At 33.9% G+C, this 24,852-nt stretch overlaps 2 protein-coding genes across 2 annotated transcripts; both read left to right on the plus strand.

Annotated features, from left to right (window-relative positions):
• Positions 1–460: 460 nt before the first annotated feature.
• LOC137921303 (3-ketoacyl-CoA thiolase, mitochondrial-like) lies at positions 461–14,548 on the plus strand. Its single transcript, XM_068763976.1, has 8 exons — positions 461–576; positions 3,554–3,720; positions 5,359–5,490; positions 8,190–8,454; positions 8,957–9,132; positions 11,081–11,275; positions 11,799–11,953; positions 13,623–14,548. Exons 1-8 carry the CDS (start codon positions 558–560, stop codon positions 13,702–13,704), a joined length of 1,191 nt encoding a protein of 396 aa, XP_068620077.1. The 5' UTR covers positions 461–557; the 3' UTR covers positions 13,705–14,548.
• A 1,683-nt stretch (positions 14,549–16,231) lies between these two features.
• LOC137921781 (3-ketoacyl-CoA thiolase, mitochondrial-like) lies at positions 16,232–24,424 on the plus strand. The gene is made up of 8 exons (XM_068764605.1): positions 16,232–16,408; positions 17,703–17,869; positions 19,062–19,196; positions 20,046–20,310; positions 21,011–21,186; positions 21,843–22,043; positions 22,568–22,722; positions 24,313–24,424. Exons 1-8 carry the CDS (start codon positions 16,387–16,389, stop codon positions 24,392–24,394), a joined length of 1,203 nt encoding a protein of 400 aa, XP_068620706.1. The 5' UTR covers positions 16,232–16,386; the 3' UTR covers positions 24,395–24,424.
• The last annotated feature ends 428 nt before the right edge of the window (positions 24,425–24,852 follow it).

The raw sequence follows: 24,852 nt of genomic DNA on the forward strand, positions 1-24,852 counted from the left end.
TATAATTAAAAAAAATTATATAAATGAACGCCTTTGCAAATACAATATAGACGACATTGTATCCGCCGGACCAATTAATTATCAGAAAATTAAACAAAACCAAACAAAACTTATTTTATTGTTACAAGACTTAAGAATGCGTTGTAATGCGATATTAGTATTAAAACAAAGTAGTTTTTAATGATAATAATTATGTACATAATTATTATCATTAAAAACTACCATACAGCATGCTATATTGCAGACGGAATAAAATATGGTGACGACTACATTACTAAAAGTATAAAATCGTGATTAATATTAATTTGGACCATTTAAAATAATTATTTACTAATAAATACTTAATCACAAATACACGCAAATAATATTTTTCAAAAATAACGTTATTTACCGTTTTAACACTGAGACTTTGTAACGATAAAAAACTGTTGATAACTTCGAATGCAGTGTATTATCTATACTGTAAGTACCGGGTCGCGTCATATAGTGGTACTGATCTTTGCTCTCATCAATAAAGTTTTATTTTTGTGATTTTTATTGTTAAATAAAATAAAATAATGTCTGTCGCTGTTAAAGGTATGTTTACCATTTATTGTAATACTTCACTAAATACACTAGATGTTTATTACTGGTTTATCTTTTGCAGTTTTATCGTAAGGTCAAATTCCAATTTCTATTAAGAGTTTCGTAAATAACTTTCCATATTTAACTTTTTTGCTAGTATTTACGAAATAAACAAGTCAAACGTGATATGTATTATTTCTTTTGAAGTATTTTTTTATCTGTAACGTAGAATTATAAAATTATTTGTTTGACTGTGTTTGGCGGACTCAAAGAGTTGATGAAAAAATTTATCGAGTGTGTTTATTCTGATTTGACTTGGACTTTGGCACAAGATTGTAATAACAAGCTATCTTACGTGCCAAAGACCAATAAGTCCAATAGTTTCACAAGCTAAGACTTTCAAATTAAAAAATGATTTATGTTCCATTTTTAAATAAATTCATCGCGTTACGGTAAACTGAACGAAATGTTAAAGTAAGTATTCATAACGGTTTTAACCAAAGGAAACCGTTATTGTCTTTTAGTTAAGTACGAAACAGCTGGCTGTATATTAATTATAAACACAAATACGCCAATTTATTAGGCTTAATCTTAAATTTTGTCACACATGGTCAAAGTCCAATAGGCATCGATTTTTTATCTTGAATTTAGAAAAAATAGCACGTTGCGATGCGTTTTTTTTTTAATGCTGCTCTTTAACTCCATTGTGTAATTTTTTTGTGGAGAATTTAAAAATGAAACAAAACATCATAGAACAAAAGAATTTATTTTTGTGTGAGAAGGCACAAAAATAAAACCTTATTTTATCCTGGAAACAGCAGCTGAAAAGACACTGTGCTTCTCATATTTTCTACAACAATCAAACAGTATTATTAAAACTTATTGTTCTCTTAGAAACAAACGTACGTAATGACGTGAATAATTTGTAATAAAAGTATTATATGAAATTTTTTGTTACCTTATAACTATCTCACTGAGAACATATAATGATTTATAGTCAAACAAATAAAAATAAAAACATTACTAAACAGGGATCAAAGACTATGGTTTATATATTTATATTATGGTTTATATTGCATTGTATGTACTCAATAATTTCGAACGAAATTGTTTTTTAAAAGATACGAGAGAGCATGAGAATATATTAATATCACTAACATATGAATTGTGGAGGTCACACATTCTATATGAAGGTGCATGTTTACCGATATTTGTCCTAGCCGTTGATAAAAAAAAGAGATCTAGAACGCGTTCTTGCTGCAGGAATTCGAATGTTTACCTCGGACAACAGTTCCAAACAGTTAACATTGCCACAAATATTTTTAAGTGTAGTGGCGTCCATTAGTGAACGTCGATCCTTCAATGATAACATTCGGTATCTCTTTAACCTTCTAACTGCCAAGCTGTTTTGGCCATGACTTCCCCAGGTGCCAAATGGTAATATCAAGTGTAGACTTTCCTTATGTGAAAAATTTGGGATCTTTACATTCTATGAATGAATATAACACAATATGTATATCATTATGTACTGAGACCGCCGGCGACCTTCATGGCACTTAAAGGCAAGAGAGTACTCGGTGTGCCAAGAGGTCGCCGGCGGGTCACGTTTTTGTAACACAGAAAACACGATAGGTTTTCAAAGCCAGCTTTGAAATATGAATAAATTGTGAATTCAATACAAAGAAAGGTTTCTATATACACATTCTAATGTAAATTTTATATAAAAAGTGAGGCCGCCCGCGGTCTCATTGGCACCCATGGTAACCGCTTCTAAAACATGCTGCAAATCGTTTACCATCCCGTGATCCAGTTGCTAGGTGCCTAATGAAGCTAATAATTATCGGAGGGTCGGAAAAAAATAATATTCCTTAGATGTACAGGTGAAAAATTGTGAGGTAGCCGGCGGCCCTCACGGCACCTATTGTTGGGTATCGTGAGGTAGCCGGCGGCCCTCACGGCACCTATTGTTGGGTATCGTGAGGTAGCCGGCGGTCCTCATGGCACTTAAAAGGTTAAAAACATTTTATAAGAATCCCGGGGGCAATTCATTCGGTAGTTCAGAATACGAAGGAATTTTTTTTTGTACTCTTTCAATTTTATTTTCGTAGACTGCATACAGTGGATTCCAAACGGGGATTTCAATCAATAATGCTAGAAAACGAAATGCTATCTATTGTATTAAGGATATTGTTAAAATAGTTACAAAAAAATTATACTATGATAGGCAAGTTCTTACTCTAGCTTCTATTAAATTTTGTTCTTCTTTCATTCTTCTCATGATGTATATATGTGATCATTTTCAAAGATATTTTGTGAATAATAATACAAATAAATTGTATCACCATCATCAGAGAGATTAGACGTCCCACTTCTGGACATAGGTCCACAATAGGACATACAGTGTCTTCGGAAGACCGTAAAAATGTCTTCTGTCCATCTCGTCGGACTTCCTACCTTACATTTTAAGTAAGAAAAGGACCAATATATAGCTACTTCCGCCATGCAGCAGTAGTCGTGCAATAAAGTGCACCGTTTCACCTCACCACGGGGCATCCTCAGGAGTAATGTTACACCGATTAGTGCCAAACACTCACTCGGTGTTAGTCGTTGGTAGTTGTGTAATTCGCATTGTTTGCCGCACGCGCATTTATCAGCGGACTGGCGGGCGGTGCACTTTATTGCACGACTACTGCTGCATAGTAGAAGTAGGTCCGTGGCTTCCACTCCAGAAAGATAAGACGCCTGTGGTTATCTATCTTACTCGCCAAGTGCCTTATCTATTGCCACTTCATCATTCCAATAATCTGGACTATGTCAGTACTTTCGTTTGTTTACGAATATCCTCACTTTTGTTTCGACCTAGAGGTGATATCCCGAAGATAGCTGTCTCAATACCTCGTTGAGATACTTTGAGCTCATCTATGAGACACAAGGTGACAGTCTACTCCAGAATCTCAATGGTATCACAGCATCTGGTATTTGTTCCAAGGTATATTCATCGTGGGGGCGAAACGCACCCCGTTTGGTACATTCGGGGGCGTGTTCCGGAACACGTCTGCCACTGAACTGCAAACAGCTGCAACGGTGGCTGCACTGCGAGAGGCAGGTGTTGCACCAGGTCAGGTGGACAGTGTCGTCATCGGACAAGTCATGTCGGTAAGAGATTCTCATCTTTGCTCGACCATCAGTCATAAACAGGGTGATACGTAACTAATTACTTCATTAAACGGTTTTATTTAGTTCGACCCGTACGGAATTTGTTTATTTGGGTCAAAATTATAAATTGAAATTTAAGCACCTTCCCGTTGTCAGATTTATCTGAAATTTGGTACACACATTTAATTTAGATGACAATACAATATAGTAAGATCAATAATGTTATAAATCTAAGATGGCCGCCGGTACAAAATGGCGGATTACATATTTTTCCTTAACCCCCTCAATATGGGTATCAAATGAAAGGGCTACACAAGTAAAACACGATGATTATGTCAAAATTTAAAATTCAAGATGGACGCCGTTCTAATATGGCGGACTAGGTACATATTTTTCCACAACCACAACAATATGTTTATCAAAAAACCATTTAACTTAAAAGGTTTTTAAATGTATTTATTTCTTTTTAAATTAAAAATCGTATATACAATAATTGTATATACAGAGTGATTAGAAATAGATATAAAAGCTTTATATGTATGTTATGTGAAGGTATATCACATTTGATGTCAATTAGTGTAAGATACACCCTATCCAAAAATCGATGATTTCAGAAATAATAAATAATGTAAGTTTGAAGTTTTTATTTATTATTATATTTATAATTATGTATTATACCGTATTTATTATAAGTATGTTTGTCTATATGTACACGTTAATTACCCGTTATTTATACTTCTACTACAGTGGCGTACCTAGAACTTTTGCCGCCCGGGGCGATCTCCAGTTTGCCGCCCTTTCTATTATATGTCAATCAAATAGTAGTTTTTGATTTTAAAAAATATTGATATATCACTTCAAAGTAATCATATAAACTGTTCAAAAGAAATGACATTTATAAACTGACATCAAAAAATTTTAATTACGAAAGATTGCCGAACAAAGTCGTGAAGATTCTTTTACGAATTCAACGAATTTTAATGAATACAATAAAATAAAATTATTATCTTGTTCTTGAATTAGAATCCAAAATTTACACTAAAATGCATTTATATACACCGAGGAATAATATTCGAAATAATAAAGTTAATCATAATGTATATAAATCAAATATTAAACTTATAATAATCATTTATTATTCAAGAAAGAAAATAAATTTGAAATGAAAAAGTTGCTTTTTAAAACTATAAGTAAATATAAAAAATGCCGCCCCAAGGCAAGTGCCGCCCGGTGCGGTCCGCACCCACCGCCCCCCCCTAGGTACGCCACTGTTCTACTATTACATACTATATGTTGTCTAGAAGACAAATGTGATATGACCGTCCACTGTATTTTTTTTACTATTACGCAACTATGTATATATTTATTATAATGTACAATAAAAAACATTTAAAAAATGTAATATACCGTAATATAGTTATGTAAGTATTAATAGAACCTTACGAAAGTATAGCAGTGTATTCTTATTGTTTTGACATACTAAACATATAAATGTTAATCGAAAGGTTTCTTTATATCCCCCGTAATTGGGACTTCTCGTAGATTCCAGTCTTGGATACACTATATTCTTCTCAAAAGGTTCTATATTTTATTATTATTCTTAATTTTTTAAAGTAATATCTTTACGTGTTTGTTCAGGCATCGCAAACAGACGGTATCTATACTCCGCGACACTCATCACTGAAAGCTGGTATACCGCAGGAGAAGCCGGCACTCGGCATCAACAGACTGTGTGGTTCTGGGTTTCAATCCATCGTCAACAGTGCACAGGTACCGTGCTTTGTTGTTATCATATACATTACCAAGGTCACTGATGTTGTAAAAGTTGCTCATCTAAAGTGGCAGTCAGTGGGGTACATTCGGAGCACAGGAGGAATGGTCCTGCCGAAAATCTCCAAGCAGAGAGGGGTAGGATTCCCTGGTGGTTGGAACAGCTCTCTCTCCTCAAGGCAGATGCCGAAAAAAGAGACGGATCTGAAACGCGAGGCCGGCCCGTAAATATCTGGTCCGGCGTATGTCGATGTGAAGGTGGCCTAACCCTTCGAAGGCTAGACGCGCACAGACCCAAACTTGGAAGCGGTTCTGTGAGAGGCAGGGGCACAAGACCATGTGGGACGGTCTATCGAGGAGAGAGAACGTCCCCCTCGTCCAGTCAGGTCAAGTGTTGGATGCAGCGTGATCTCCCAGGTTGCTGGCGGAGGTCTTCTTCCTGGAAGACAACCCCGGGGAGTACAATGCGGACCATTGTTATGTAAGAGCTAAAGACAATGAAGCCAATTTGGGGGACCATTATGAAAAAAAATACTCTGGGAAGTTATTTGTGAGCAGAGCCAATCCTGTATTTAATTCACAAAGTGTGAAATATGTAAGATTGTATCCCGGGAATCTAACCCGCGATCTTTTACCGCAAGTCGCAATCCTCTACCGCTATGCTACTACCCCTCGTTATATATATAACCATAATTAATGTCATAAAATTAAAAAAATGCTATAGGATAATAAACTCCAACGGGGACTTTGATTAAACAGGTAAGCACTTCAACAAGTTACAATAAACGGCGATAAATATTGCACATCAAGGAAACCTAGAATGTAGTGGTTGAGGATGGACGTATGGCTAATGGAATGAAAGAGAAAGACTGGGAAAATTGTAGAATGAATGAAAAAGTACGACAGATAATATGATATATGAAAGAGGAGAATGATAATAATAAAAATTTATATGAATAAATTATTAGAAATAAAATTCTCTGTCCCACGCGAGGTAGGGAAATGAGAGATCCCCAATAGCGGGGACCATAAAAAAAATATTGCATATCGACCTTTGGCTTCGAGCACTATCTTTGTCCAACACTACCTATGTGACGTTTTGTCAGTCGTTGTATTTCGTGCGAGAGAGATAACGCTCTACGAAGCCGAAATTAGTCAATTATCTCTTTTAAAAAGTCGATGTGCAATATTTATCGTCGGGTACTGTAACATACCTTCACAATGGCATAGATTAACAAAGACTTTTGAAGTATTTTAAGGTTTATTTAATCTATATAAATACTTAAACTTTGAATTATTTGTTTAAACCACTTATAAGTTTACTAATCCTCACAAATACTTCGTTAAGATACTGGTCATTAAGAATTATTTAAAGATATGTAATTCATTTTAAACAAAAGGTTATATTCAATAAAAAAAAACAATAATTTTAATGTTCGAGGCGTAAATTTTAATTTAAATTTGCTGACAGAAATTACATATGATCAAAATTAAAACTCTATAGACGGTTTGCAATCAACTAAGTACACCTGTCCCCCGATTTACACGGTAGATACGTTCCTGAGAAAAACGTGTAAATCGAAATTTTAAAATTTTCAAATCAAAACCGTGTAAATCGAAAAGCTTGCAGAAAATGCATAATTTTGCTAATAAAACAGTTGTGATTTTTTTCTATATATTTAAGTGTACACGGAAATAAAAATAAAATGCATTGACAAGTTAAAATTTTTTAATACATTACGGAAACACTGTTTTTTTATTTAGTTGCAATACATTAAACAGAAGAACAAAAAATAAAACCAAAGGTGTTTTATTACCCTTTATCACTGTCAGAAATTACTCTCAATATTTTTTTCGGAATCGAAGGTTCGAAATCACTTTCATCACTCGAAGTTATTTGTGCCGATTCGATGTTTGAAGCAGAAATATTTACATTATGAGAGATGGTAATAAAATCGGTTATTAAAACCAAAAAAAAAAACTTATTTGGAAAACCGTGTAAAAGCGAAAACGTGTAAAACAAGTACCGTGTAAATCGAGGGATAGGTGTACTTTTATTACAGATTATACATACATCGTTAGTTCACAACTAAGACACTAGATGACGCTAGTGGTAAATAAATATTGTTTTGTTATATTTATTAAACAATCAAGACTAGTTGTATACTTTTGATTGTTTTTATAAATAAATATTATACATTGACCATTACACTACACAGCATTACGTCACTACTCCCATTACATAAACTACCATTACATAGCACCGCGTCAGGATATTCGTAAGACGGACTCACCTGTTATTGTAAGGAATAGTTTACACGAGTTAATTTTAAAACTAAATTAAATATACATTACTCGCCGATAAATATTGCACATCGACCTTTGGAAAGAGACAATCGGCTAATTTCGGCTTCGAGCACTATCTCTGTCCCACACTATCTATGTGACGTTTTGTTAGTCGCGCGACAGAGATAGCGCTATACGAAGACGAAATTAGCCGATTATAGAATTCCATACGCGAGAAGAGATCATCCCACAAGTAAACTCGGGGTATTTTTTGTGGTCATTTTTACAACACCCTTAATACAGTGATAGAGCAATTATTTCCATTTATTATCATCTAAATATCTTTCAGAATATATTACGTATTTTATGTGTTAGAAATATATAAATGTATATATATACCACATATACCACAGGACATCCTCACCGGCGTGGCAAACATATCATTGGCTGGCGGTGTAGAGAATATGTCCCAAGCACCGTTCGCTGTGCGTGGTGTTAGATTTGGAACAGCTCTTGGAACCTCTTACGCGTTCGAAGACACGCTTTGGGCTGGCTTAACGGACTCTTACTGTAAACTGCCCATGGGCATGACCGCGGAGAAGCTGGGCGGGCAGTTCGAAATAACCAGAGACGAAGTTGATAACTTCGCATTGAGATCCCAACAACGGTGGAAAGCCGGTGAGTTCACTTATATTTTAATTCCGTTTATCATCTATCTAATATATAAAAGTCTCGTGTCACGGTGTTCGAACTTGAACTCCTCTGAAACGGCTTGACCGATTTTAACCAAATTTAATATGCGTATTCAGTAGGTCTGAGAATCGGCTACTATCTATTTTCCATACCCCTAAGTGATAAGGGTGGTCCACCCCTAAATTTTATTTTTAATTTTTTAGACAATTTTTTTGGTTTTTATTTTATTATGATACAGCATACAAAAATACATACAAACCTAAATTTTCACCCCTCTACGATCAACCCTTATCTTACATTTGTTAATTAAAAACTTTAATTTTTTTTTTGCAAAACAACGTTTGCGGGATCAGCTAGTATCAATATAAGGTTAACAAAAGAGCCTTTTTAGGTAGAACTTGTCCATCTGTGCACGTAATGAAATTTTAATACTGAAGTATAAAATAAGGCAGTAAAAATATCACAATACCAAAACACTTGGTTGCAGCCAACGACGCAGGTATATTCAAAGCGGAGATAGAACCGTATACCTTGACCATCAAGAAGAAGGAGGTGAAGGTGGAAGTTGATGAGCATCCGCGTCCACAGACGACCCTCGAGGGTCTTAAAAAGCTGCCGCCTGTGTTCAAGAAGGATGGACTGGTTACTGCAGGAACTGCTTCTGTGAGTGTTCATTTTGATATTTGACAACCTAGTAAGTAAGAATACCTTTGATGAAGAAGAATTATAGTTCTTTCTATTTTACAGAAAACTAGCATTTTGAAATTATGATTATTTTTCGAAAATTTCAATATTGTTATATTATTTAAAAAGAAAATATACAATTTCATAATCTATAAAGTTTAACTCAAATCATTTCACATAAACATACACAAATTCTTGCATGATGATAATCTTGTGTAATGATACGTAACTGTATATAATGCTCTCAATTATAATATAGATATTGAAAAATTGTCATAAAAAATGGCAATGAATCCAATAATATTTGAATTTTTTATATAAAAAAATATTTCGATCAAAATAATTATATATTTCGACACATATAAGCAAAGTTCTACAATACCAGTGGCGTACCTAGGGGGGGGCGGTGGGTGCGGTCCGCACCGGGCGGCACTTACCTAGGGGCGGCATTTTTTAAATTTACTTATAGTTGTAAAAAGCAACATATTCATTTCATATTTATTTTCTTTCTTGAATAATAAATTAAATTATCTTCGTTCTACAATGAGTCAATTAGGACCAAAAACTCTTGCAATATTGCCAATAGAACAAGAAATTACAAATAATTTTAATTTTGAGAGCATTATACACGATTTTTCTAGTATGAAAGCTAGAAAGAAGAGTAGATATTATATAAATATGTTTACGAGTGCATACACATATGTCTAAAAAAATTTACTTTGTGTATTAATTAATATTGATTAAATAACTTAATAATTTATTTATGTGTATCAATTTATAAAAAACCACTATTTGATTGAATTATAATAGAAGGGGCGGCAAATTGGAGACCGCCCCGGCAAAAGTTCTTGGTACACCACTGTACAATACTAATGTGCATGTTCCCTAATAATAAATGACGATAAAAATACATTGCATGTATAAATATTTTGACTAAAAAAATGTACTAACTTTAAATTCACATACTGATTTGATACACTTGTCAATGTGACTTCATAACATATAAATCTAAAGATATCTGGTCACCTTTGACCAATAAAATATACAAATAAAGATTAGATTGTTATAAAAATAAAAAAAGGTATTTCTAACATATTTAGGTTCATTTACAGTTGCCATTTGTATATGTCAAGCTAGTAATGTCAAAAAAGCCTTTTTTAATATACAACATAATTGAATTAAGTTCAACTATAGAAGTGTTTCCCAACGCAAAGCTCGTGAGAAAGTGGACTCGACAAGAGTTTAACCCATTCGCTTTAATATAAAGAAAATTATTTATGTTACAAAGAAAGGCTTAGGTGGAACATTGCACAAATAAGGTTGTTAAGTGATATAGTATCCTTTAATAAATCTACGGAAAAGCCTTCAACAAACAAAGACGATTTTTCAGTCACAATACACTGTTATATATTTTTTTTTACAATTTTTTTAGTGCTATTATATACATCGCTGCACATATAGAGGGTGATAGGTTATATATGTAAAAACTTTTAAAGACGTGAACCTATATCTCTGACTTTATATATGATGATTGAAAATAGATGAGAGAAATCATTTTATATACCGACTATGAATTTTCATAAAATTTTGTTAGTTTTTCAAATTCACATAAAAAAAAATAATATAAAATTAATATAAAAATTATTATTTCAAATTAATATAAAAATAATTTAGTGTGAAAAGAACCAAATAAAAAACTATATATGATAACATATGTAACAAGGTTTTATTATTTAGTTTTAATTTCCAAAGATATCACGTTTTGAAACAATAAAGCAAAGTATGAGGTACAGAGATATTATAGTATAAGATACAGAGATAGTATAAGATACAGAGATTTCGAAAAACTTTCAAAAATTGAAATACTCTCAAACATGGTGTTATAAAACCAAATATACTTTACCATTACTGATGTTATCTTTGACAGGGAATAAGCGACGGTGCCGGAGCCCTAGTGCTGGCGAGCGAGGAGGCTGCGAAGAACCTGAAGCCTTTAGCACGCCTGGTCGGCTGGTCGTTCGTCGGCGTGGACCCCAGCATCATGGGCATTGGACCCGTGCCAGCAATTGAGAACCTCCTCAAAGCAACAAACCTGACGCTCAACGACGTTGACCTGGTTGAGGTGAGAAATTCATTGCATAAGTCATGTCTTCCTTGATTCTTAGGGCTCCTAGCCTAAGTGCTCTTTTAAGGTAGCGAAGTTCGTAGGCTTCCAAAAGTCTGCCACAAGGGCGTCCGCGAGGGTTGAACCACGACTTTTGTCGGTGACTATTACCTAGGTAACACACAGTTTTCTTTTTTTTGGGTTTGACTTTTTTAATACATTACTACACTTTTCTAATTCTATTTTAGTCTATTTTGCTATTATTAATTGACTAGTTATTTTATGTGCAGTTTAATTGGTACCTACTTATCTATACTGTTTTATTCCTTTTAACGGTATCGCTCACCACCGTGCGAGCAAACGATAGAAATGATGGGCGAAGGTTGTCGTCGCTCATCATTAAGGCGATGCTCTCCATATCTACTTTAAGTTTTATAATCGTTTCCAGGGCACTGCGCATCCCTGCATGTGCGAGACAATAGCGGTTACTCACATCATACAAAAGCATATAAAATCAACTAAATCATCAATATTGTTACAGATCAACGAGGCTTTCGTAGCACAGACGCTGTCCTGCGCCAAGGCACTGAAGTTAGATCTTGAAAAGTTGAACGTGAACGGCGGCGCCACTGCCTTAGGTCACCCACTCGCCGCGTCTGGCTCACGCATCACAGCGCACCTCGTCCATGAACTCAGGTACGAAACCTTAACTTGATAAGTACACAATACGATACCTTATTGGTATGGGCTGAAACATACCAAGTACACTGTACAGCTATATACTAAAACATAACGAGTACACTGTACAGCCATATGCTGAAACATAACAGGTATACTGTACAGCCATATGCTGAAACATAACAGGTATACTGTACTGACATATGCTGAAACATAACAGGTATATTGTACTAACATACACTGAAACATAACAGGTATACTGTACTGACATATGCTGAAATATAACAGGTATACTGTACTGACATGTGCTGAAACATAACGAGTACACTGTACAGCCATATGCTGAAACATAACGAGTAAACTGTACAGCCATATGCTGAAACATAACGAGTACGCTGTACTGACATATGCTGCAACATAACAAGTACATATACTGTACTGACATATGCTGAAACATAACGAGTACACTGTACAGTCATATGCTGAAACATAACAGGTATACTGTACTGACATATGCTGAAACATAACAGGTATACTGTAATGACATACACTGAAACATAACAGGTATACTGTACTGACATATGCTGAAATATAACAGGTATACTGTACTGACATGTGCTGAAACATAACGAGTACACTGTACAGCCATATGCTGAAACATAACGAGTACACTGTACAGTCATATGCTGAAACATAACAGGTATACTGTACTGACATATGCTGAAACATAACAGGTATACTGTAATGACATATGCAGAAACTTAACAGGTATACTGTAATGACATATGCAGAAACTTAACAGGTATACTGTACTGGCATGTGCTGAAACATACCGAGTACATTGTACAGCCATATGCTGAAACATAACAGGTATACTGTACTGACATATGCTGAAAGATAACAGGTATACTGTTCTGACATGTGCTGAAACATAACTGGTATACTGTACTGGCATATGCTGAAACATAACTGGTATACTGTACCAGCTTATGCTGAAACATAATAGGTATACTGTACTGACATATGCTAAAACATAACAGGTATACTGTACAGCCATATGCTGAAACATAACAGGTATACTGTACTGGCATATGCTGAAACATAACGAGCACTCTGTACCGACATATGCCGGTACATAACAAGTACACTGTACTGACATATGCTGAAACATAACAGGTATATTGTATTGGCATTTGCTGAAACATAACAGGTACACTGTACTGACATATGCCGAAACATAACAGGTATACTATACTGGCATGTGCTGAACATAACGAGTACACTGTACTGACATATGCTGAAACATAACAAGCACACTGCATTGGTAGGCGCTGAAATATAACAAGTACACGGTACTTGCATGTGCTGAAACATAAAGGGTACATTATACAGGTAAACGCTGAAACTTAACGGGTATGCTTTTGTGGCACATATTTTTTTTCGTGTAACGAAATCTTTGAAAGATTTTGTAATACAAAATGTTAATTTCTATAAGCTTTTCTAAAGTTAGATTGTGTAAGTCAAAATCTAATTATTCTTTTTGTTTTATTTTTGTAAGGTTTTATATTAAATAGGAGTATCTTATTTGTATTACAAAGACTTTTGATATGATTTTGTAATGTAAAATTTTGTTTAAGTACACATTCTTTTCATCCAATAAGGTTACAATATGGAGTGATTGTTACAGACGCCGTGGTCTCAAGCGGGGTATCGGGTCTGCGTGTATTGGAGGCGGCCAAGGCATCGCTCTCATGGTGGAGACTGTCTAGTTGGAAACCCAAGCGTGGACTGTGGATCTAGATACGATAAAAAGAAATCACAAAAAAATCTACATTAATCATGAATTTATAAGATGTTAAAATATACACAATTATTTTCAATTTGTACTATATTTATATGTCGTATATGTGGTACATTATCAGTGTTAATTCAAGATAGTGAAGTTACTGGGCAAATTTAAATTTCAATTTTTGGAAGACAAAAGATGAAGGCCACCACTAACCGTCCCTTTACAAAATCTAGGGGGGGAGGCCTATGTCCAGCTCTGGATGGATTGCATAAATGATAATGATAGTTGGTAACCTGTTAATAAGACATTTAATAAACCCGTACATATGTTACAGAATATATATATATACAAAATTTCAAATTACGTACTAATTTAATAAAATATGGAAATATAAACTCTGCGCTTATAACAGTTCGCAATGAAATTCGCGCGTTTAACTGTTCAAATTGAACTTCGCGCTTTTGACAGTTCGAGAAAGAGAAAATTAATTTATATTCTTCTATTAAACACTAAATAGAGTGATCACTGTGAAATATGTCGCATTAAATTATATTATTTGTTTAAATGCGACAAGCTAATTATTTCTGGTGGTTTGGCGGGGCCGTTATTTTTCAATAAAATATATTTTGTATCTTAGTGTTTTACATATTGTACTAAATATATGCTAAAATATTAATGAATATTTATAGATACATTTACATTTGCTTATAATTTGTGCAATTTTATGTAAACTTTAAAAAAACTTTCTCATTTTATGTATTAAAATTTTTATATGATATATCTATATTTCAAGATATTTTAAGAGTATGAATCAAGATATTTTGTATCACATTGTTTGTAAATTGTAAACGTTTATTATAAATGTTGATTTATTTTAATGAGTTTTATTCGTGCATGATAAATTTATTGTTCTAGAACTTTTCTCAACTTCTTCTTTAAGTGTAAGTATGATATTTATTTATTTACTTTATTGGAGATAGACAGTAACAAAAGGCAGTAAGAAAGTACAAACTTAGAAGCTTAGAAATATAAAATTAATTACGATTGTTACCTTATAACTACCTCACTGAGAAGATATAATAATTTATAGTCAAACAATGAAAAAACAAATAAAACATTACTAAACAGAGATCAAAAACTATGGTTTATACATTTATATTATGTTTGTTTATATATTTATATTGTGGTTTAAATTGCATTGTATGTACTCAATAATTTGGAACGAAATTGTTTTTTAAGAGATACGAGAGCGCAATTATACCAAGATACGGGTTATGATGAAGATAAGTTATGTGACATGGTCAACCAAAGTAGTAAAAAAAATCTATTTTTATGAGACTCGTTCAAGATATAGATAATAATTAAAAAAAACTTTTACATAGATACAGATTAAAAAAGTTCCAGGCAATAAAGATTATACAAATTTGTTCATTATTTTTGGTCATTTCGATAAATAAAATTCAAATATATTTAGACGTGTTGCTAATCGGAAATGACTGAACCATTTTTAAGTTTTCTATACAACACGAAAATTCTACATAAGAAATAAAAAAAAATAGCGTGTTTATTAAAGAACAATGTTACCTTTGCCGACATCTAACATATAATAATATCGACATAACACGTAATATCTTTACTATCATATTTAGAACCTCTGGACCCTATATCTATAGATAATAAATAGCAATGCTTAATCATAAAAATGTTCGGGGGTCGTTATCGGGCCAAATTGATAAAAATATATTTAAAACCGATAGAAACAGATACGTGCAAAAATTGAAGTTTTGAACGTTTATATTATACGGACATGCTATAAAAATAGAATCATAGAAACTGAATTATTAAAATAGCGGATAAAAACTAATCCGGTTCATAAATCGATTGGCATGAAAATCGATATAAAGTGTCGCTAATGCCCGGTAGTTTTAAATGACAACCTTACTTTTTGATAATAGTAGCAAAATCCTTAAGGATGTGGTGGTGATATGTTTTACACCAAACTTATTCCAATTTTTAAGTACGTTGTTACTAAAAGAAAAACTGTTAAATTGGTCTAATTTAAAAACTAATACAGTACCTGGCAAATACAGTACCTGGTAAATATTGCACATAGCATGACTGACAAAACGTCACATAGGTAATGTGCGACAGAGATAGCGCTCTACGAAGCCGAAATTAGCCGATTGACTCTCTCCAAAGGTGTATGTGCAATTTTTATCGCCGGATACTGTAGCTATTTAAATTTTTCAATTTCTATTTTTTAATACAGAAATTTCAGTACCATCTAACGTTGTATGACAGTCTAAAATTTCAAACATAATTCACGCTACGACACTGGCTGTGTAGAGTTTATATTTTTTACTTAAAATTAAATTTTATTGTAGTATCAGATGTTAAAAAAATATCATAAAAAAACAAGAAAAAAAACTTCAAGCGCAATAATTATGCGACCATCTTGTAGTGTAACAAACGGATTCCTCTTACAAAGTCCATTTTAAACGTGACAATACAGATAATTTTTATTGCTCGCGGTTTTAAATAATACACATACCAAAAGATACAACGATTTCACGAAAGATTAATTTGATTATTTACATTCCGTTCATATCGGTTTATATCGTCAGTCAGACGTGTACGTGTCGATTGATTTAGCAGTGAAATAATGGCCGTCGCTATTAATAAAGGTGAAGTAATTGATAATTTTAAACTATTTTACATGTTTGTTAAAACTCTACAATTAATAATTTTCAAAATTATTCCTTTGATTATTTACACAAATTTAAAATAAAAAGGTAAATAAAGTTTTTTTGTTTACTTACATAAAATATAATCAGTGATGGTTCATTGCAAAGGTCAATGACCGATGAAAATACATGATATTTACGTAAGTAATGTTGAGAATGTTCAAAGATAATAACAAACTAAACAACGTGAATGTGAAATAACGTTATAACACTATTATATTGTATAGCGCTTTTAATAAATAACTTGTTTTAAAATAAAATATTTTATGAAGTAAACAAATTTAAAAATCATTTCAATAAATATCTTATTTTAAATAAGTATATATTTTATTATCAAAACATAATCTATTGTGCACAGTTTAAATATATCGATAATTTAGCTATTGATAATAGTTTAAAAACTTTCAGTTGGTAAAATATATTTTTTGGAATTAATAACAAAATGTTACATTATAATAAATGAAACAAAAAACAAGGTTTATTTAATTTTACCAAGGTTATTACATAGGCCCCCATAACAATTATCTAAAATAATATTTTTAAATTAAGATATTATGGCAGGTTTTATATATATATAACAACGCAGTTTTCACAATTGTAATAGTTCAGAAACTCAATTTTCGCATAAAATTATTGTTGATTTTAATTGTTCATTAATAAACGGTGATAGCTGTTATTACTTTAATAATGATACCCTAAGTATATAATTATTACTACTATTAAATAAGTTTTCTTTAATTAAGACGTTGCAGAATAAATGAATCGGGGTTGGGGAGAATGGGTTGAGTTGCCCGTTTTTTGCAATTGCCATCGACTTTTGGAAAGAGACAATCGGCTTATTTCGGCTTCGTAGAACGTTATCTCTGTCGCGCGAAATACAAACAGTCGGGTATTTACTAGGACCTGTTAAAACAAGCATCATTTACTTCTTTTGATAATTATTTTTATAATTTATATAAAATACACCATTTTTTCTATAAGTGGTGGTTTTATTTTTTTTATTATATTATTTTTGGTTACATTATTAGAAACAGCTGTTTTAAAGAAGACATTGTTAGTAGTGGCTATAATAAATAACTTTTTAGAAAGGATTTTTTCAATGACATTGATAATTACCTCTATTTTAAAGAAAGCTTTGTTAGAGAGGACTATTTTAGAAATAGTACGTAAGGAACAGTTGTAGAAATCACCTGATGCAGGAACTACACTCGTGAACTGAATTCTGTTGTCTCAGGTGTGTTCATAGTGGCAGCGAAGAGAACTCCTTTTGGGAAGTTCGGAGGATTGCTGAAAGACGTGCATCCTAGTGACCTGCTCGCTGCTGCCGCTAAAGACGCCTTCAAATCTGGCAACATCGCTCCAGCTTCAGTGGATACGGTCAATATTGGACAAGTATACGTGGTATGTATAATTTTTGTATTTCGAAACAGTCTAGAAGTTCTTGTAAAAGTGAATATTTCACTTTGAATTAAATATTGATTTGATTATTTTGCACGTACACTTATGAACATAGGTCTCCCCAAAAAATTCTGAAAGGAACATATGGAAGTGACCTAAATACATAGTCTGCTAAAGACACAAGGTCGTCTGTCAACCAGCGGATTTCTGACGGCTGTTCTTGCCGCTCCGTGGTCTACACTCCAAAACCTAAAGGCCATAGCAGCGTCTCTTCTGCGAATTATATAGTCAACTTGCCAATTCGCTAAACTATATACGTACTTTCATTCATCAACATACTCGTATCTAATTCCTAATTAGATCTCGTAGGAAAATTACAAGCATTGCTCCAAGATTCGTCGAGCAATTTGGAGTCTTTTATATTTCATAACCGCATTTGAATTAGTTGATAATGAAATAAAAACAAATGAAAACTTATTTTATTGTTTTTTTTTTTAAATATTTAGTCTAATTTTGAACTTAATCTGATCGATCGTTGTCCAAATGTTGAATTAAAAACGTAAAAAAATCATATTTTAAATTTCGAATAGTTGCGTTTCATTTTTAAAGACCTAATTTTTTAAATACAAATTAGGTCTTCAAAACTTAGTTATGTTAATCTATAACATAAACTTTATAACATGTTACTTTTTCATTTATTTAGCAGCATACTACTAAGGGGTGGTTGTTTGTACAGGCCCGTCGTTCTTAATAAGAAATCCTATGTAAGGAAAATATTTGCCAAAAGTTTTAAACATATAATGTAATATCACAGCATAACAATCTAGATCTGAGTTACAATAAACTTTATGTTGCTACAGCGGTTGGAGCGACGCTACCAGTCCGTAGCACAGCGCGTCAGAGAGAGCGAGATACACATAGTCTAAAGAGGGAGTAGAAAAAATAAATGCGTTCTTAAATAATGAGTTTGGGTGCGTTCTAATGAACGTCACATTACTATTGTTTCTTCATTGCTAAAGGTCGAGTCAGTTATTGGCGTTGGTCTAAGAAATAATTTTACCCTTGTAAAATTTTCTATTGGAAATAAATAGGACAAGTCTGTCTATAAATGTTATAAAATCATTGTATAACATCGTTGTATAACATCATGCAGCTGAAATAATATTGATGATGAAAAAATAATATCTAATTTCAGCTAGGTGGCTCTTCAGATGGAGGACTCTCTCCTCGTCATGCTGCCTTGAAGTCTGGTGTGCCGCAGGAGAAACCTGCTTTAGGAGTTAACAGACTCTGTGGGTCTGGCTTTCAGGCTGTGATAAATAGTGCTCAGGTAAACAAGAGCTCTTATCTAAAAACCTTTAATGATTTCTCAAGGTCAAATACTTCCTTATGTCGAACCCATGTGCATTGCGCTGGTCTTCGGCGAAATATATTGCTTCTTGTGCTGTGGTATCGCAGGGTTTACATCTGATTCGAGCATTTCATGGGTGCGGTCTGATCGTCGCCTTCCGTCCACTTTTCCGGTGAACGAAAGCCTTACAAATTGTCACCACTTTTTCTGGCTCAGTGATAAAAAAGGATTCAGGGGAAATCTTGGTAGAATTATTTTTTTACTACTTGAATATAATTTAATACTAACAGCCCCAAACTAAATCAATTAGTCATTATATTACATGTACTGAAAAACGGAAATACTCTTTGAAAGAGAACACAATAACAAAGTGACTTCATCTTAATAGAGACAATAAGAAACGTGTTAATGGATACATACTTAATATATTGTCTTGCAGTTAGTTTCTGTGGGGTTTCTAATGAAAGGTAGATACACCGTATAAAATAATATATATATATATATATATATACATACATATACATATAATTTCTTCACTATCCCATAATCCTCCCCCATGGATTTCCGACCGATAGGTAACGGCTTAAGGTTCTATTTTCCGAAGACTCTAATAAGGGTGGGTGTCCACCATGTTTTTTGGTCTTTGGTCTTCACTCCAGAACCTTAAAACTCTAGCAGTCGACAGACAGTACGACAAAACAATATGTTAAACATTTTAAATAACTCTACATGACCGTGTAAAGCGCCAAAAGTAAGTAACATCACCGACCCTGGTGAAAACAATTGTCCTGGACCTTTGACAGGTCTTTGATAGACATTACCTTTCAGGACATTCTCACAGGAGCAGCACAGGTTTCTCTAGCTGGTGGAACAGAAAGCATGTCCTCCGTACCATTTCTGGTGAGGAACATTCGTTTCGGAACTCCTCTTGGAGCTAAAATCGAATTCGAGGAAGCATTAAGCAAGGGTTCACTGGATACGTACTGCAACTTCGATATGGCCGGTACCGCTGAAAATCTGGCGGAGAAGTATAATCTGAAGAGGGAAGAAGTGGATGATTTTGCCTTGCTTTCACAGCAGCGGTGGAAAAAAGGTATTATTCTTTTTTATTGCTATCATCTTCTTATGTAGAAGCAGAATGCGTAAGGTTATTTACTTCCCTCCATGTCTCTTGTTAGGGTATAAAGAAATGCGCAACCAAGCGCATGGCCAATCCAACTCAATGTCGATAAAAAAGATAATATCAGTCCAGAAGACCATGGATTCGTTGGAGGCTTCGGATACCGAAGACTTGGATTATATGACTCACAGTGGACTGGACACACACGTACACTTGGATATTAATATTTGTAAAAATCTATAAAGATGTGTTTACACGTGACTACACTTTTATCATTTATTTATCTTATCTTCATTTAGGTTGTTGAAAAACGCGATCCAAAAAATCCAATTCAACTTTATTGTTAAGTTTTGTCATTTACTTGACATTCTTTGTCTAGGAAACACGCAAAGTTACAGGTTGACCAGAAATCAAAGTAAAAACATTATCAAATTTTCACCGGTATGAAGTCTACTGCTGAACTTAGGTCTTCCCCATTGATTTCTAATGTAAGAGCACGTCAAATTAAATTAAAATTGACACAAAAACTGTGTCATAAGGTAAATAGAAACAGATGCATGTAAACACATCCTTATGTTCTTATTACTAACCAAGGTGATAAGCATAGATGGACATTTAAGATTGGCAAGTTCATTTTGACTCGAGAAATTTAATAACTGTTTGTTTTTAACAGCACACGACAGCGGAGTGTTCAAGACTGAGTTGACGCCGGTGACGGTGAAGGTCCGAAGACAGGAGGTGGTGGTGGACACGGATGAGCACCCGCGACCACAGACCACGGCTCAGATGCTCGCCCAGCTGCCAGCACTCTTCAGGAAAGGAGGAGTGGTCACCGCCGGAAACGCTTCGGTAAAGTACCTTGCGACGGCGACTTTTTGAACAGTTGCACATTATTAAAACTGAAACTCTAATTTTAATATTATAATGTGGTTTTATACTATATATAAATGAAATGAAATTAACAGCTCAAATCGATATTAGCGTTCCGTAGATAACATCAGCGCGGTTTACTTCAAACAACTGTCTTTTATTTCGTTTAGGTTGAAATATCTCACGTCTGTAGTAGTTTTTTATTACTAAACTACCATTGCAGTAGTTTGGTAACTCTCATATATTTAGTAGAATGTTACCAATTAACACGTTCACTGCGGCTTGAGGTCGATTCAGCCTCATGGTAAACTTTGCACTGGTGCGGCGCGTAAAACTCGTGTTTTCTCTCTAGTGCGGCGGCTGTTTACACTCAACCGTATGAGGTATGACAAAGACAAATATAGCTTTCTTTATGTCTGCGAAGCATTGACTCAATATTGTAAAAAATATTGATGAACATGAGGCAGAAAAGGCCTCAACCGCACTACTAGGAAGTTCAGCTTGAGGCTGATTCGACCTCACCCACACCAGCTGAAAGTTCTTCAAAATTGGGCCCGCAGTGAATGTGTTAAATATACCTGTAGAAATGTCTTCTATGTTGGTATCATAGTGTATAAAAAGAAATGTTATTTCAGGGTGTAAATGATGGAGCGGGCGCTTTGCTTTTAGCGAGTGAGGAAGGAGTGAGACAATACAATCTAAAGCCTTTAGCCCGGCTTGTGGGCTGGTCGTTCGTGGGCGTAGATCCTAGTATCATGGGCATCGGACCCGTGCCCGCGATCGAAAACCTTCTCAAAGTCACTAACATGAAATTGGACGATGTTGACCTAATCGAAGTAAGTAGGTTAGGTTAGGTGAGTCCTTGCTTTCATCACCCATCATCATATCACCCGTAAGACGTCCACAGGTGAACATAGGTCTCTTCCATATATTTACTATATGTCCGGTTGGAAGCAGATCATCCGATAATATTACAAGATCGTTGCAACTTGTGACATCCTACGCCGCACTTACCTGGCTGTAATCCACACTCCAGAAGCTATCTGTTATGCGAGCTATATCTTCTCTTCTCATTTCTGAACCGAAGACTATAAACTGTTTTTTTTTTTTAATGACTCTCTCATTTTGGGAGCCTCTCGTTCTCCTATCTTTAAGCTGTGACAGGGACTTTTACATTATTTAGTTATTATCACAATTTTTATACGCATTCTCTTCTATCATCCTTCTCAATCTTTACTACTATGTCATGTATAAGTCTTCACAATATCTTCCATTCTCTTTCCTTTGGTTCTTAATATTTTTATTTATAAAGGAATTTATACATAAACCAATAACCAAAATTCATGATATATCCACGCAGATAAACGAAGCATTCGCACCGCAAACGCTGGCGTGCGCCAAGGCTTTGGGATTGGATCCTGGCCGATTGAACACCAACGGAGGTGCAATCGCCATGGGTCACCCAGTTGGAGCATCTGGCGCCAGGATTACGACACATTTGACTCACGAGCTCAGGTATATCTCTCCTCATATGATGATATGTAACTTCTCAGCATTTCATGGCTTAATCGTGCAGTTGCCGGATCTATCGAGAGAGGCAAATTAAAAAACTCGGGGCTGACGACCTACGGAACAGGTTTAAGGAGTCCTTTTTTGATGGGTATTCACCCTTATCGTCCTGATTTCACTCCTTGCCTGTAAATATTGTAAATAACCTACCAATGCAGCCTCGGAAGCTTGTTCGGAAATTAACTGACGTTTGCTATTAAAAGGCTCAAATCCTATAGTATATTACAGGAGGTCTCTCTATTATATCCTAACTCTATCTCAAAAAAAAATCACTATTAAAATTATTTCTAGTAATTTTGCCTAAATTGTTTTTAGGTATATTTATATAAGACAATTTGCCTCGACTATGTAAGTATATGCTTCAAATAAACAATAGAGCGTTGTTCTGAAAACAGAGATTTATTTTAAAAACTTTAAACGCGGTTGGCAGGTAATAATAATCACGCACACACTGTTTTACACCACTAACCTACCTGAAAACACAAATGAAATTTAAAGTTTATTATTTAAATTGTCCCTTCCTTTTAAAAGTTTACTCTGCAACATTCTAAAATATCACTTTGACCCCTCAAATACCAACTGTTGTGTTACCGACCGGCGACCGTAATGGACGCCATCATAACACCATTATTAACAGCGCCATCTATGAAGTGTCAAGGTTAAACAGCCACTGCTTTACCGACATTAAATAAACGCGGCACAATTCAAAATAGAATTATCAAAGAAAGTATTGTTTACATTTTTACATTTTTTCCCCATGTTTATTTTTGCTTCGAGTGTTTATATCATGTATATAAGACTTTCTGGAAAAAAATCATTATCTCAAAAAATCTAAATTAAAAGTATCTTTATTCAAGTAAGCTACCATCGTCTTGGAATGCTATTTTGTTGAGAAGAGCCGACCAGAAACTCAAATATGTATATTATAATATCAATTATATAAATGAGCCAACAAACCAATTTCCACACATTTCGATCAACTTTAAACTCTTGGATGTTATAATAAGATTTATTTAATAATATAAATTAAATTTTAGATTTAAAATCAAGAAAAGGAATGTATAAGATATCTTGTGGAACTTTATTATATACGTACACCCATATCCATAAAGGTATTGTTATATTAAAACTAAAATAAAGTTTCTTTTTAAAGTCTTCAAACTTGAACTTTGATATAATGTGAACGTCTGAAGATAAAACCATCATAAACATTATAAAGTATAATTATCTTTTTAATTGCGTACCGCAGTTTTATTATTTGCAAAGATAACCTTCATTTGTTTCTGATATAGTCATTGTAAAATAATGTATAATCTTGTTGATATTAAAGCCAATAAATGATTGTGACAGATGTCAAAATTTTGACAGCTGTCATGTTTTGTCTTGTTGTTGTATTCTGTTGCAATAAAGCCAGCATGAAGATACCTTTGGTGTTTCGTTAAATGTTATAGTAATTAATATGATAGAATTAAATATAATTTATTGTATGAATCATTGCACATTTACATTTATAACGACAGATTTTTAATATTTCAGACGGAGAGGCTTAAAAACCGGTATTGGGTCGGCTTGCATCGGTGGCGGACAAGGCATCGCTCTACTTCTCGAATCCGTTTAATTTCTTGTAATATATTCTTAAATAAATATTTTTTTTTCACACTAACATATTGTTTTTTATTTTATAACCTTTATTCTTAATTTGAATTTCACTAGGGGCGAACACAAGCCAGAAGACACGCCGTAGATATTTTTTTTAACGGGGCCACTCGTACATCTATCTTGGGTACAAAGGGACAATTTTTAATTATTATTTTATTCACACTCCAATATTATTTAATAAGTTCACTGGACCCTTCTTTTCCGTGAACTCAGTGTCGCTGAAACAATAAAAGCCCCCGGGTTAACAACAACAACTTCTGCTAAACAAGAGTAATCTATTATTATCTTCTCACTTTTCTTTGGTCCCTCTCAATTTCTCTAACTCATTCTTCTTTTTTCCCCAACATTATCTTTTGTTCCTTTTCACACGGCGTAGATAGGTTTGACAGACGACATACTTAAAGTCGCTAGAAGCGC

The sequence above is a fragment of the Battus philenor genome, unplaced genomic scaffold (genome assembly GCF_028537555.1).
Source record: "Battus philenor isolate CCGP_79_NKW_IND1 unplaced genomic scaffold, ilBatPhil1.0.hap1 SCAF_19, whole genome shotgun sequence".
Lineage (NCBI taxonomy): Eukaryota > Metazoa > Arthropoda > Insecta > Lepidoptera > Papilionidae > Battus > Battus philenor.

Excerpts from the sequence above, each read along its gene's own strand:
- LOC137921303 (XM_068763976.1), top strand. Across the intron at positions 5,491-8,189 it reads CCATCGTCAACAGTGCACAG|GACATCCTCACCGGCGTGGC; the intron begins GTACCGTGCTTT and ends CATATACCACAG. Across the intron at positions 8,455-8,956 it reads CCAACAACGGTGGAAAGCCG|CCAACGACGCAGGTATATTC; the intron begins GTGAGTTCACTT and ends ACTTGGTTGCAG.
- LOC137921781 (XM_068764605.1), top strand. The coding sequence starts at position 16,387 with ATGGCCGTCGCTATTAATAAAG. Across the intron at positions 17,870-19,061 it reads ATATTGGACAAGTATACGTG|CTAGGTGGCTCTTCAGATGG; the intron begins GTATGTATAATT and ends ATCTAATTTCAG. Across the intron at positions 22,723-24,312 it reads CATTTGACTCACGAGCTCAG|ACGGAGAGGCTTAAAAACCG; the intron begins GTATATCTCTCC and ends TTAATATTTCAG.